Source organism: Solea solea, chromosome 16, assembly GCF_958295425.1.
Source record: "Solea solea chromosome 16, fSolSol10.1, whole genome shotgun sequence".
NCBI lineage: Eukaryota > Metazoa > Chordata > Actinopteri > Pleuronectiformes > Soleidae > Solea > Solea solea.
The window spans coordinates 17,561,173-17,576,670 of record NC_081149.1 but is presented as its reverse complement, the minus strand read 5'-3'; the positions used below and the strand labels follow the sequence as shown (position 1 = coordinate 17,576,670).

Below are 15,498 nucleotides of genomic sequence, written 5' to 3'. Positions count from 1 at the left end.
TGCAAATGTGTATTAATGGCTTAGATGGGAGTATTTGTAGAGGGATGCAGTTGTCAATCATCTCATTTGCTTTTCAGTTGCAAGAGGCTTGGTCATGGCAAGAATGATTAGGGTATTACACCCGATGATTGATATGGAACTGCATTGTATGACACAGACCTCTGCCTCACTTTACTCTATCAGTCAAATATAATGTTTGCTTACTTCGCGGCTCACACACCCATCCATAACTGAAACCTGTAAATGTGTTACAAGAAATGTGGGAGGATACTGAAGTAAATATGACATTTTAAGCGCTGAGAGGGGAGGTGATGACTTTAGGAGGTGATCGTTTTCTTTTACTGTATTGCTGTTGGTTTGAAACAAGGATGGAGGTTTGTCACTATGGGGGGGGGGCATGTGCAAAGTACAGTCCGTGTGGGTGGGGGCACCAAGGCTATTAACAGAGAACAAAAGCATTGCTCCCGTACTTTATGGTGTATCATAAATAAAAGGCAACGTGACCTGTAAATATGAGCACACAGCGGCTCTTTGTTACATCAGGAAAGGCACAAGCAGCTACACTAGTCCTGTCTCATCTGTCCATCCTTCCCTTCTGTTTTATAACGGGCTGTATGTATTGAGTTCATTTACTTTAGAGTTTGTTTAAATCATTAATGCAGGATTACTTGTCACAGTGTAATAATATGTGAACAGTTGAAGTACTTAACTGTTGGCCTTAAGCCTTTGAGTAAATATCTTTGTAAGGAAAGGAATGTGGCTTTGTGGACCTTTGATGTCATATTTTATTAGATAAAGCTTTACAGTGAACTTTGATACCTTTTATGGCTATGATAGAGGGATAGGTAGGATATACTAGAAAATATCTCGCAATTTGCCTCGGTGGAAGTGTCTGTTAGAAGCTGTGCTAGGTTTGGTGTAAAAAGGTATGTTGACTGTTACATTACTGTTAAATCTATAAATTGTCATTTACAACCTGGAACATCGAGGGAATATTTCTATGTGTTGTTGAGCTGTACATACAGTACATACAGTACAAGCCCATTGGAACCTACCTACAGGTAACAACCTTTGGGTGGCTTTGGAATTAAGTTTACTTTTGCCACTACGCAGTTTATAAAAATTAACCGAGCGAGGCTTCTGGTTTCCTCAATGCAGGTAATCAGGATGTAAATATCTACTATTTGAATAGGTACTAGGCAACTCCACTGGTAAGAAGATGTCTGTTGATGTCTGAATGGAAGTCTCTGGGACTCTTTAAGGTCAGTAACAGTTAATGAACTCAATCAATAATTTCTGGTCTTTTTTTTTATCATATTCCCATTTTGAGGATATAAGTGACAAAGTACAGCACCAGTGTGACAAATGGTTTGAAGCTGGTGTTGTGTTGTCTCTTGGATAAATTTAACCTTGTATATTATCTCTCTATGTCTCTTTTTGAATGCATTTGCTGAGATGGGGCATGTATCCACTGACAGCTTAAAGAGGATGCTTCTTTTTGTACTTCTGTCTGGATAATATGTTGTGGGATCCAAAAAAAAAATGTTTTCTCTTTGATTTACTTGCTGAATTTCCTTGACTCGTTCTCTGAAAGATACAGTAGAAGGAGAATTAAAAAAAACAACAATAAACTAAATACAATACAAAAACTGAAAGGACAATTAACATAAAACATTCAGTATGATGGGGGAGTGTAGTCTGTTTTAGTTTTGGGAATGTTTATTCAGAGTCACCCTTTTATCTTCTGTCAGATATGCAATAAAAACTAAATAAACAACAAAAGAACTGTGACTAAGGATGGGACGATGCCACTTTTTGTGTCCGATACCGATATCACAAACTCAAGTATCTACAGATACAGATGAAGCTGTTTCATTTCAAAAACATAGTTCTAAGAAAGAAGAAATAAACAGCCCAAACATGACTCATTTTTTATTTTTATTTACATTTTTAGAGTCTGCATATGTGAAGCATGCAACATTTTTTATAGTGTATCAGATTTTACATTTGTAAAATGTTAAATAAATCTATTATCCGATCCAGTGATTTTGACCAGTATCGGACCGATGCCGATACTGACCGATACCGATTCCCATCCCTAACTCTGGCATCTCTGTGTTAAATCACTCATCAGGCTGAAGTGTCCCATGTTTTCGCTCTCTGGGTGTGTGGTGGTGAAAGGGTGATACAATAGTATCACATTTTAGAAGTTAGAAGAAATCTGTGTAGAATTCTTCTGACATCTTGTGGCCACATGTAGGACAGACTTTCCCCTGGGTCTGAGCTCAGAACACCTCCCCCCTGTGTCCGCCTGTGTGATCAATGGCTGCTTTTGTGTAACACACTCCATATGGGATAGGCAATGTTCCTCTGGTCTCAGCATCCACAGGCCCAAACTCACTGTCATGAGGCTATCATGGGGTCGAGTTGTGTTTAGATCAGTCACCTTCACATAGGTAATGTACGTGTCTTAACAAACATTTTACATTTTTATTTTGAAATGTCCTTTCTTGCTGTGTCTGTTCTGGTTTATCTTCCTGCCCCCTTTTTGCCATATTTGGGCTTGTTTACCCCACCCTAATCCTTGATCTACCCTCTCTTGAGAATTTGTCCATGTACACCCTTCATTCTTTGTTTGTTTGTTGCTCTGTGTCTCTCGGTGGATTTTCTACCAGCTTTTGGTTGATCTTTTGTCCATGGTTGTTTCCCTTAGATTTGTGTGCATTTTCCTTGTGGGTTGTGCCTGTTTCTGGATTCCTGTCTGCCATCTTGTCTTCTGACTGTAAGCCCATTTCACTTGATCATAAGTAGATATATTCTCTCTTTAAAAAATGATTGTGGGGAATAATGTATGAAAGAGTGTGGGTATGTGACTAAAACGTTTCTGAAACCTAAAATGAAACAGTATTTGTGATGTCAAAACAAAATAATTTTTTCATTAAAATTGTATCACAAGTTAGTTAAAGTGACGCTGTATCACCCTGCAGAAGATGGGCTACAGGGCAGAAACTTGGAAGACTGCATGACAACACAAAATTAAAAACACCTATTTGATCATCCTATTTCCTGTCGATTAATTTGTCATGTGATTAGGACCCACACCCACACGCTATGTGGTGTAAAGCTGTAAGTGGAAAGTGAAAGGGAGTTCATTTCCTGTCACTGTAAGACTGGTTAGACAAACATATTACCACAAGTCATATGTCACGTGTGTGTGTGTGTGTGTGTTTTAAAGGGATTAACTGAGACTGTTCAGTGGCAGGGTCTTCAAACAAAGAACATTTTGTTGTTCGGAATCCTACGTCTCTAACCCCTTTTACCTTGATGTCATAGCTCTTATTACAGTATGCATTAATAGCATTTTCTGGGTTAGTGTGCTATTACTTTTCTTTTGACTCACACAATCACATGGGACATGGAGAATGCGGGGGAGGAGACAAGATACACTTCCTGGAGCAGTCCTACAATCACTGTTGCAACCGTGTTTAACTGAACCACATTCTCAGTCTTTTTCTTCTGTTGACACTTCTGTTGGTTTACTTCTCCTTCTCCCTGTACCACACAGGACCTGGCAGCTCCTGGAGAGAACTTTTTATTGGTGAAAAGTCTCAGGTAGGTCATTCTAAATGACACATTATGTAATCTAGACCCGATGTTGACGTTCTGATAAACCTATTAGTTACTGTATGGCTTTGAGGAATTACGTTATCCCCTATTTAGCTGAAATATTTCGCAATATATTAAATTGTATGAATGTTTTATTATTATTATTTTTAGCGTTCACATTTATTTATATGTAAACATAGATGATGTTTCATGCCTTATTTCGTCACACTGTGTAAACAAACCAGGGTGTGGCGTATACTGTATAAAGACTGTGGGGAATGAAGATGCTTCATCAGTGCATGTGGCTCACGGAGCCGGATGTATGGTCTTTTGCAAGGGGTGACTGTGTCTGCTCACTACGATGAATACAAAGTCATCTTCTGTTCTCAAATATTTCAAAATGCCCGAATTGACTGATACTGATTTAGACACCAGTGTTTAACCACATCCTTACTGACAATGAGGATGTGGGTGTTAGCACTGACTGATTCCACTAAGCAAATAACATCCTGCTTCCTGACTTCATTTTGCAAACTTTTTTTTTTTTATTATTTAAAACGACTATATTGCAACTATATGGTTAAAATATTTCAATTTTTTTCCAATTTTACATCACTACATTTTAGAGATTAGTCTGTAGCTAATTCATTCTGTTTATCTGTATTATCATCATGGCCCTTTGGAAATGATGATAATAATAATAACAATAATAATAATAAGATTAATATTATTATAAAACAACACTTACAGAACAAACGGTTAAAAGGCAAGTTCTCACTGAGCCTCATCTCCCCAGGTACATTGTTCCAAATTCCAGGAGCCCTTTGATTTAAACCTCGACTTTAGGACACGTTCTGCTTTATAGCTTGGGGGCAGGCCCATAAGAACTTTAAAAGTGATCAGTAACATTTTAAATCAGCTCTAAAACAAAGAGGAAGCCGGTGGAGGGAAATCAGATTTAGGGTCATGTGATGTTAGGAGCATATGAAATGTGTGTGGTGAAGTAAATGTGAAAAAGGTTCCCCTTCCATGTGAAAATGTCCTTTGCGGTACAACTGAATTCACTTCATTTTTTGTAAAGCACAGTCTTTCACTACCCCTTTTATTACGTATGTATGGAAACTAATGCTTATGTGTTCGTACAGTGTTTGATGATTGATGAACAGGGGAGTGCTGCAACATGTTAAAGACCGAAATTCTAAAACCAGTATTACAATGTGTCAAACCTACACTGTTACCTCACTGTAGTTAATATTGCACATTTTCCTGTGTCCAATCAGAAAATCTAAACATGGAAAAAGGACACCAATCAAATGAATCGGCTCCACCCTACCCGGGACCACCAATGAACTACGGGGCACCTTATCCTCCACAAGGCTACCCGTCTGCACCTCCGGCTGGTTACTCACCTGTAGCATCTCCACCTGGTTACTCGCATGCACCACCTCCAGCTGGTTACTCGCATGCACCACCTCCTGCTGGTTACTCACCTGCAGCACCTCCAGCTGGTTACTCGCCTGCAGCACCTCCACCTGGTTCATACCAAGGAGGTCTGTTTCTGAAGTCACTGCTGAAATTAAACAGCAATGCTCTTAATGTGTCTCAGTAGATTTACTGAAGTAGTGTTTGTCTTTCTGAGGCCTGACATCTTTATTTGATAACCTTTTCAAAACACCTCTGTTTGTACAGCCTGTACACACATTCACAATATATATAAAACACCCATTGGCCAAAGGGCATGAAATTATTTATTTTAGTTACCAAAAAAAAATGGAACACTGCTAAAATATCTCTTCTGAACCTTCTTTTCTTGTTTTTTTTTTTTTTTAAAGCGTCACCTTATTATGGTCCAGTCCCAGCTGCACCTGCCCAAACAGGTGAGGAGATGCTTCTCGTCCAATACCACACACATCATAAAACCCAGTAAACCTGCATATGTTGCACCATATGTCATGACATTCAGGCTACATGCATTAATGATTGACAATTGAAACACATCTGTGAGCAGTGAAGCAAAGTCGTGGGGGCGAAGTCATCGGCTTTCGTCCAAACGGATCTGAAGAATGGACATTTGTTCCCTGTGTGCTTAACAAAAAGCTATTGTCCGTTTTGTGTGTGTACATGTTTGTGGTAGGTTGTGAGGACAAATTCTGCCATGGGGACATTTTGCCTTGTCCCTACAACTTTAAATAGTTAATACTTACAGTTAATACCATAGTTTTGATGGTTAAGATTAGAATTGAGCTTAGGTTTTATATACATTTAGGGTTACAATTTGGCATTAAGTTGTGATTTTTTACAAAGAAATGTCTCTACATACACAGTATGTTGGATACTTGGCCATGTCTCAACAGCCAAAGCTCAAACGTAAATAAGAAAATGACTACACATTGGTTAATGTTATCACTGATAACCACCGCATCTCAAAATTCCCACTGTGAATGTCTTACATCTTCATATATCCAGCAGAGGTCAGTATGTTACATTTTTAGCAGTGAAGTGTAAAATAATGTATATACACCAGAGACCATCACTGTTAAAAACAGTTACTACAATCCAAATTCAATCCAAATTCAATCCAAATTCAAAACGCTGTAACACTGCGTTCATGCACAGACACAACAGCCCCACAGTCTGTTTTATTCTTGTAAACATCAAATCCCCAACCATGTGACTGAGAGAGGGGGTGAAAGAGGGAGTGCGTTAACCAACCTTAGCTGCAGCCACGATAGTTATCGTGCGTCGTCGAGTTTTCCCGTAAAGCCAGTATTCAAACTGAACAGGTTTCTTAAATCTCTGATGACACATAATGGTCATGTTCATTTCTCATTTAGCCCCTTTATGTGCAGTCTGAGATGGTGCTAATTAATCGGGTAACTACTGGCAACGGGGTGTGTTTAGAGCAGCGTCCTGTCATCTCGTGTGAGAAATGGATCTCGAAGGGGGAGGCGGTCTGCTGGCACTGCGCTCATTTAATATTTGATGTATTTTTCATTCCTCATCTCCAGTGACTCATGTGATAATGAGACCTGCACTACATGACATCCCAGGACAAACTCTATGTCCCCACTGCTGTCAGACTGTGGTCACCAGGACGGAGCACACGCCGGGCCTGTTGACCTGGGCCATTTGTGGTGGCCTCGCCTTCTTCGGGTAAAGACAATCTCTTGAGAATACACTTGATGCATGATCCACTTCCTGTTGAAAAACGTGGGCATTTTAACTGTGAACGTGAAATTACAGATGGGCCTCAATTGCTCCCAGCCTCTCTCAAATGATCCTGTAATAAGACTCTGTCCTCTCTGTTTGACTCCTACAGTTGTTTTATTTGCTGCTGCATCCCGTTCTGCATTGACTCCTGCCAAGATGTAGAGCATCGTTGTCCATCTTGCAACAAAACCATCTACATATACAAGCGGATGTGAAGCCATCCCTGATGTATGGATCATTATTATATGAAAAAGCATTTACAATCTTGTACCCACAGTTCATCATTGAACTCTATGAATGTATATGAACTGTAATAAGATGTGATTCTAGGTCTCGTTCTAGGATATTTTCAGTTATTACGAAGTATTATGATTTGTCGATGTTAAATCAAACCATCTCCGGGTTCTCCGGTGTTCCTCCCCAAAGTCCAAAAACATGCAAAATGGGGATTAGATCAATTGGACACTCTAAATTGACCGTAGGTGTGAGTGTGAGAGAGAGCGGTTGAATGGTTGTCCGTGGCCCTGCGATGGACTGGCGATCTGTCCAGGAGTTGGCACAGCGCCCTCCGTGGCCCTCCTGTGGAGGATGAAGGACGGATTGGGTGGAATGAAATTGAATTGGTGCCAGTTGTAGAATGAATTGCTCTCCTTTCTCCAGTTGTCAATGTACAGTAGTTATTTGCCAAGTGTCTTACATTTCCATGCTTGTTCCAGAACCAAATATCTTTCTATATTTCTATCTCTATATTTCAAAGCATAATGGGTGCTCATCAATGGCATTTTATTAAATCTTCTATTGTTACCACATTTGCAATTGTGCGGCTGCATGCAGGGGCCTGATTTACACAACCATCTATTTTACACTCGTAGCTCTCAATCACATGGTGTCCTCGCTTCAATACATGTGTAATGCGAGGGTTCGATATGTGGCCGTGCCGATCTCGTCTGGATAAAAGGAATAACTAGACGGGGACAGATGAACGTTTGAGGAGCCCTCTTTTCTTCACCGCACAACAACAACTTCCTGGCTACCTGTCACATGTCACTAAACTAACCAATAGCAGGCAGGGAGGACCTAAGCTCAGATAAATGTGAGAAGAACTATGCTGGCTCATTCCAGAGGTTACTCCATCTGTATCGTAACTCACATGCATACATTTTACCTTGATTAGTCAGTCACTGCATTTACATGCACAGTGTGTAGGCCGTGTATGTCTGACTCCTCCTCCGTAGGTGGCGCTGTATCTCTATAAGCTAGTGCGTATTGAAGCAGTTTCCTGTTGACCTTCACGTCACAGAAAAACAAACAGCAAACGGCGGCGGGATGGACCGTGAGAGGGATCGTCGAGTCAAGTCAACTTTATTTTAAGAGCATCTTTAAAAACAAACCAAGGTTGACCAAAGTGCTTTACAGAGTTAAAGGCAAAATATAATATATATATATATATATATATATATATATACATATATATATATATATATATCATATATATATATGTAAAATGGCAAAATCTAGATGGAAGTGTCCGGGGTTGACTATTTTTATCCTGAAGTGAAGGCCAAGGAAAATGGGTGGGTCTTTGGGGGGATTTATAATGCTCAGAAAAGGCCCTATCACACCGAGTTTGATTTGAGTCAGGATTTTGTTTGAAAAGCAACCTGTTATTAGACCTCAGAGCTCGGGATGGGGTGCGAAAAAGAAGTTCACTGAGGTATGGTGCCGCAGCAGAGACAGTAACATTTTAAAATCAATCCTAACACGAATAGGAAGCCAGTGGAGGGAACATTATCACATCACATTATCCAGGTATGTTAGTAGACTTTTAACATGCATGCAATCGCACTCGAGTGTGACCATGAACCGCTCAGCAAAGTGTTTTACTGACATTATAAATCAAGTCAAATGTAGGGTCATTTTCTCACAGCCGCACATACAAATGCACTTCTTTTTGCACCCCCAGTGGAATCACCCCGTGATGGCCAATCAAGATCATACAGGTTTCAGACACTTTATGGACACAACCATTTTTCACACATTGATTTTTCAGTCTATGGCAGGGCTACTCTTTGTCACCCTGTTCCTGTCATGCATGAGTACGAAATCTGTGGTAAGACGGTAAATATTGGCCCCGCCTCAAACCACCTCTCACCCCACTTCCACTCCATTTGTTTGATCGCAGGGAGCATCTGCCACATTAAGTGCAATCTGAAATCAATTAGCTTCAAATGGAAATGGGTTTTGGAAGCATCAACACTCATTGAGAGTGGTCATCATTCAGCATGCTGTGGAGAAATACTGGCCTGTGCAACCACCAACCTTTCATACGCGTTCACGATTGTCAGAGCAAAGTTATGAACAACCTCGAGGTTGCATTGTATTAAGGTTAAAATCATTCTCTGGAGTAGACTAAGAAGCTGGCAAGTAAGTTTGATTTGGGAGCAACAGTGCAGGGTCCAGTATTGTTTTCTTGTTGTTTTTTAAGGCTCCATATGGAGGATACACCCCTTTTGACTGTGTTAACTCATTGCAAAGAACAAGCTCCACAAAATCAACACCATTCGGTTCTGAAGGTTGTTCTATTTGCAAGTCTATTTAAATCCCGACTAGTCCCATTTACACATGTCCAAATAAGAGCATGCCCTCGTGGGCCACAATCCTGACCCATATATGTGTGAAGATTCTATTGGCTACCAAATCCTAAGCAAAGCATTACATTCACCTATATTTGACCTATCATGTTGTATAAGGAACCTCAAGGGACAACTATTTTAACCCAGAGTCCTGGTCCATGTTATCTTAACTTAAACATTGGTTGTTATGCCGGACACCACTGGGACGCTACAGCTGTTCGTGTGAAAGAAATTGAGCTGTCGCATTTCAGAGCTTGACTGTAAATGATCTGTAGAAACAATGTCCAGTAATACGTGCTGTAAATAGACGGACCTAGCATTTCTATTTTCTGTTTAATCCCAAACACGTTCTTGTCATTTTCCATCAGCAGAGACAATACCTTCTCCCTGGAGCCTGGTTTGGGGTAAAGCAGGATGAGTTGGAGGGATCAGTGAGAAAAACATGACAGCTACCACGTCTCGTATTTGGCCATTGATGAGTGGACACATTAATAGTCAATACAATTACATTTGGATGATGTCATTGTTTGGAGCTGACAAACAATGAAGTCTCAATAAATCAAGCGTTTTACTTTCTTCTTTACAATTCTTTCATCATATTCTAATTTAACATGATCCATGTGTTCATACTTGTTGTGGTCGGCTTAGGTATGGAATCTTTTAATATCAACAAATGAATGGTTCCCAACACAACACAGACTCCAACAGAAACCCCACCCAGGCATGAAAAGCAGAAGAAAGTTGCTGTAGTTACCTGATCAGTATGAGTAAATATGGCACTGGCAGCTGCAAGCATAGAGAAGAGGTTGCCATTCAGTTGGAGTGTGTCCCTATAGAGAATTGTTTTTGGAACTTAAGTTAAGCCCCTTTGATAAAGCTGTCAAATAATGTTAAGAACCCAAGATTCACAGATTGCATTCACATCCATCAGAATGTATCGTTGGAGACTGCCACAGGATAATGAGTCTACATGGGACACACTCACACTGACTCTTCCCTCTGACAAGTGTCCAAAAACCTGTTTACCCTTTGCTGTATTGCAACACTGAATCTCCTGCTCTCAGCACAGTTTACCATCTTGGAGGTCAAAACACGAGCAGCACTAACAGTCGAGAGCAGTCGGTGTGGAGCGACCACAATCATCATTGTGTGGCCAGAGTGAGAGAGAGAGAGAGAGAGAGGCCACCGCTAATTTGTTATGTCGGAGTATAGCAAATGTAGACCACCACTCGCTGAAACATAAATGAAACATTTGTAAATGTGGGCACACTTCCTGTTGTGTGCAAGGATAGCGTGCATCCTTGCCTATATTGATTGGCCCTAAAAACAACATGAAAAGGATTAGAGACGGGGGTGGAAGCCTGCCGTGCGCTATTCCTGCAAACATACTTTTAGCCACTGCCATGGTTGCCGGGGGCAACCTGCATACAGATCAAAGGAAGGTGAGGGTGGAGTCTGTCTGGGCGGAGGCCCGCTGCGTGGCCAGCAGAGGTGAGGGACTTGAGTCGCAAAATTGAAGGACTTCAGACTTGCTTGACTTGCTTGACTAATGCCGGTAAAAGACTTGACACTCATGTCTGTTGAGTGACTGGACTGGAATAATTAGATTTTCTCCAATATTGAGAAAGTTAAAAAAAAATTTTTTTTTTATAAACAATTCCTTATATAAGTGCTTACATTGTTTGAATAATACAATGTTTCTGTTACAGATTCAACTCTAGCAGTTTTTTTAGCATATTTAAATCGAATATCCGGGAAATCATCTTCATCTTCGCTATTCACACGACTTGACTTCTAACTCGCTTAATTTAAAGCAGGAACTCGACTCGACTCGACTTGCTTGATTCTCACAAGAATGACTTTGGACTTGCTTGAGACTCGGTGGTTAAGACTTGAGATTTGCTTGTGACTTGCATTGCTCCCATCTCTGGTGGCTTGTGACTGTAATTCCAGCAAATTGCATTGGATTGGCCCTAAAACAGAATGACTTCAGCAGTGTAACCACCTTTCGCACTAGGTCAGCCGGGCTTGGCTCCAGCTCCTGTCGCGGCTCTTCATTCATTCATCTGCTACCACTGTTCCCGTTCAGTGGTAGCAGATGAATGACAGATGAACAACCCTATCCAATGCCTGGCTGTATTACGGCGGCTGTTTTTCAGTGCATTCCAGATAAGTTGGGTAATATGCTTGTCATAGTCCTGTGACCTGTGAGTGTCCCCAAACCCTTGCTAATTGTCACCAGGTCTCCGTGTGCCAAAGTCATGTGTTTTACTCACACTCACATGTGCAGACACTGACACTTTTTGCTATAACACTTTGGTAAAGTTGATTCGTTTGTGTTGTGTGGTTTGTGTCTAAAAAACCAGAGCGCAGTGAACACCAACGTGAAGAGCAAGAAGTTCCAGATTAGCTGGAACAACAAAATCATTGAGAACATCCACTCGTCTACTTCCCAGTTCTGCTTTCATTCCACTTCTTCTGCTTATTTCCTTTTTCTCTAAATGATTAATGCAATGTGGGAACCCTCGGTGTGTACTTTTTTGAATTGCACATGCAACGTGTACTTTGACAAATTGCACCGTCTCGTGATCTGTCCCATCGTGCGTTTGTGCTCATTGAACTCGCTTCATGGTTTGTGAAACAAAAGAGATTCTTGAGAAAATATGAATACTTCATCAATACATCATGACAACATAGCCTGCCAGTTTCATTCAGGGTATTCTGCAGTGCAGATCAATTCTTTTATTCATTGACAATGTATATTGTGACAGAACTGGTGATTGGCAACTATTTCCTATAATTTGACTACACATTTTCAAGCGACACCTTGTTCCTACTGAACCTGCATCTTCCTCTCTCAATTTAAACCAGCACTGAAACTGAGAATAATTGTCCTCTGGCTCGCCCCAGTCACGTGAGAAATGGGAGGAGAAAAGGGGGAGGAGGCATTGTACATCAGTATCTCTGGGTTGGAGTAGAGAAAAAATATAATCATTCCTAGTCAGTTTTACGATCATTGAAATCTGCAGCCTGTTCTATCCTAATTACTGTTCTTTTGTTACCACTTGGTTTCTACTATCCTTCTACCTGCATCACTCTTAACCGGGCAGCTCCCACCGGGTAGGTAATCTTCTTTTCTTTTTTTTGCTACTTTTTAGTTGTGTTTTCATTAACTTATATTGTCATTGTTTGTTTATAAACATAACAATTAAGAGTTTGTGTAAGAAAAAAAACAAACTGTGGAACGAATTAGACGATAAAATCACTTATTTTCGTGGTCCATTTTAATCTGATTCGATATGGTTTGATTCAATTTGTTTATATTTGATTATATTTGATTTAACACGCATGCATTCAGCCACATTGTCCAAAACAAAACAGGGTGTGGCACAGGCCCACTGAAGACGGTCACGAATGACATTGCTCCATGAGTGCATGTGGCTCATGTTGCTCTAATTGAGTTAGGATGGATTTATGAGGAGACAGAGGGAGGCTTGCAGGACCTGAAAAACTGAAAAAGACATAAAAATAAAATGCAGGTGGCTCGTCAAAAATACAGCCGACAAATTCTAATCAACCAATGTTAATGTAAACACAAGAATGGTATGTTGGACTAATTGAATGCTGCTTGCATCGCTGAAAGACGATCTGGGATCCACTGCCCCATCTCTCCCACTTAGCAAATTATTATGGTGAATTATATTACATTATATTATATTATATCATATCATATCATATCATATCATATCATATCATATCATATCATATCATATCATATCATATCATATCATACTATATGATATGATATGATCTTATATCATACTATATTATATCATATTGTATTAACACAGTGATTTGTCTAATGTCCAATTCTTCCATGACGTGGTTTAGAAAGAGGAAATGACATGTGAACATCCCCTGCAAAAGTGAATTAGGCTCCTCCACTAAAAAGAGGCTGTTTTTGGCTTCACTTCACTGATGAACAGGCTGCGATGAAAGGCCAGTGTCCACCTAAAAAAAACAGTTAATCAGCTATAAAATAAATGAACATTACACTTTTCTTATGTCCAGTCAGGAAATCTGAAGATGGAAAAAGGTGACGCACCACATGACTCAGCTCCCCCATATCCTGGACCGCCAATGAACTATGGGATGACTGCACCTCCACCTGTTGCATACCAAGGAGGTCTGTGGTTACTTGATCCACTAGTGTATCGTGTAATGTCTCATTCTAATATGTCTCACTGAAACATGTATTGCATATGTTATATTTCGATCTCTCGAATGTTATTCTTCCTGTTCCTGTTTGATCTAAGATCTCACCTTGTTCTCTCTTTGCTCCAGTCCCAGCTGCATCTGTCACACCAGGTGAGGAGATGCACCTGCACTTTAAATAACCCAGTAAAGATTCATGATAGTGTAACTTGTGCCGTGTCCCAAAACATGTGCACACACACAAACTATTTTAATGCAAAACATCAAGAGTGTGATGCAAATGCATATTTCTGACTGCACCGACATAATGTACTATCTACTATTTACATAATGTAAATCAACAACTCCAAGTTATTACATTTGTTGTGCACCCTCTGCTGGTCTTAAAAAGACATTGCTTCCTTGACATCTTTTTTTGTACGTCCTCTTACTTTGCAAAAGCAAGAACACATACTTTAGAGAATATGAGATACTAACAAATGCACTAGGCTTGTGTCAGTTTTGCACTTCTTTTGCATTATAACTGTTGAAATTGCTTTGTTTTACTGGTTATTTTTGTTGTTGTTGTTGTTGTTGTTGTTGTTGTGGCATAATTAAAAAAAAAACTATTTCTTCATTCACTCTTTTTCCTTCTCCCATTAAGTTTGAAGATATTACAATATTACTGCTGAAGCTTGATCTATTGTTACCATATGCAGGGATATCACCACACTCCAAGTCATTACATTTGTTGTGCAGCCTCTGCTGGTCTTAACAAGATATTGCATCCTTGACATGTAAATGTATCAGGAAAAAAAAACAAATCTTTATTTTACATGTTTTACCTGCATATCTCATTCACAGTGACTCATATGGTAGTTACCCCTGCACTACAAGGTATCCCAGGACAAACTGTGTGTCCCCACTGCAGTCAGACTGTAGTTACTACGACGGAGCACACCGTAGGCCTGATGACCTGGGCCATTTGTGGTGGCCTCACCATTTTGGGGTAAAGGAATGTTTTAATGAGGAACTTGCATGCCCATATATATATATATATATATATATATATATATATATATAATTTTTGATAGGTTAAGTCACAACTCTCTTTGTTTGACTCCTGTAGGTGTTTTCTGTGCTGCTGCATCCCGTTCTGCGTTGATTCCTGTAAAGATGTGGAGCACAGCTGTCCATCTTGTCAAAAGGTCATCTACGTCTACAAGCGGTTATGAGACTGACTGTATGTGGTTGATAAAAACGTACGCAGTAGCTTAAAAGTAGTCCTCTACTAATCAAACGTGCATGTACTTGAAGCTGATGTGATGCATATATAAGGAAGGTCCCTCTCTAACCTTTGACCTGCTGAGCAGTAACAGAATACATGTAATTGAGGAAATGTAGTTGCAGTTGTAGTTGAAAAAATCAGTAGTCAGATTTTGGTAACAAACACCGAAGTAGACTCCAGCCTATTAACAACATACAGTACATGATGTGTAGGCCTACTATATTTTTGGCCATTACTAACCTCTTCTTCTTTTCCTTTGGTGTTCTACATCAGTTGGCGTCCATAATGTTGCATTGCTGCCTCCTTCCTCACTTTCCCTTGCACACCTTCAGCTATATCACTACCATTTACTACTACTACTACTACTACTAATAATAATGTGTAATCATTCCTGAATGTCTGTTATAGCCGCTTGAAAGCAGAAACGTCTTGGTGTCCGCACTAGCTTCGAAAACTTTTTGCAGTGTTGAAGGTCTATGTTGTTCATTTTAATCCGCGGGAAAACAAAGGTGGCAAAACGTCTCGAACTGCAGCTGCTCCAATTTTAAGAGAATCAAATGTACATTT

The 15,498-nt window shown here is 40.0% G+C and overlaps 2 protein-coding genes across 7 annotated transcripts; both read left to right on the top strand.

The window, feature by feature from the left end:
* Positions 1 to 830: 830 nt before the first annotated feature.
* Positions 831 to 7,625, top strand: LOC131475936 (lipopolysaccharide-induced tumor necrosis factor-alpha factor homolog). Of its 6 annotated transcripts, none has more exons than XM_058654330.1 (8): positions 831 to 1,061; positions 1,193 to 1,262; positions 2,714 to 2,782; positions 3,566 to 3,612; positions 4,887 to 5,156; positions 5,439 to 5,483; positions 6,615 to 6,759; positions 6,926 to 7,625. In XM_058654330.1, exons 5-8 carry the CDS (start codon positions 4,898 to 4,900, stop codon positions 7,029 to 7,031), a joined length of 555 nt encoding a protein of 184 aa, XP_058510313.1. In that variant the 5' UTR covers positions 831 to 1,061; positions 1,193 to 1,262; positions 2,714 to 2,782; positions 3,566 to 3,612; positions 4,887 to 4,897; the 3' UTR covers positions 7,032 to 7,625. The 6 variants fall into 6 exon arrangements, with proteins under 6 accessions (XP_058510313.1, XP_058510315.1, XP_058510318.1 ...); XM_058654332.1 differs by having other exon boundaries at positions 1,159 to 1,262; XM_058654335.1 differs by lacking the exon at positions 2,714 to 2,782.
* Positions 7,626 to 12,406: 4,781 nt separating this feature from the next.
* Positions 12,407 to 15,056, top strand: LOC131475937 (LITAF domain-containing protein-like). Its single transcript, XM_058654337.1, has 5 exons — positions 12,407 to 12,569; positions 13,521 to 13,635; positions 13,794 to 13,817; positions 14,508 to 14,652; positions 14,773 to 15,056. Exons 2-5 carry the CDS (start codon positions 13,536 to 13,538, stop codon positions 14,876 to 14,878), a joined length of 375 nt encoding a protein of 124 aa, XP_058510320.1. The 5' UTR covers positions 12,407 to 12,569; positions 13,521 to 13,535; the 3' UTR covers positions 14,879 to 15,056.
* The last annotated feature ends 442 nt before the right edge of the window (positions 15,057 to 15,498 follow it).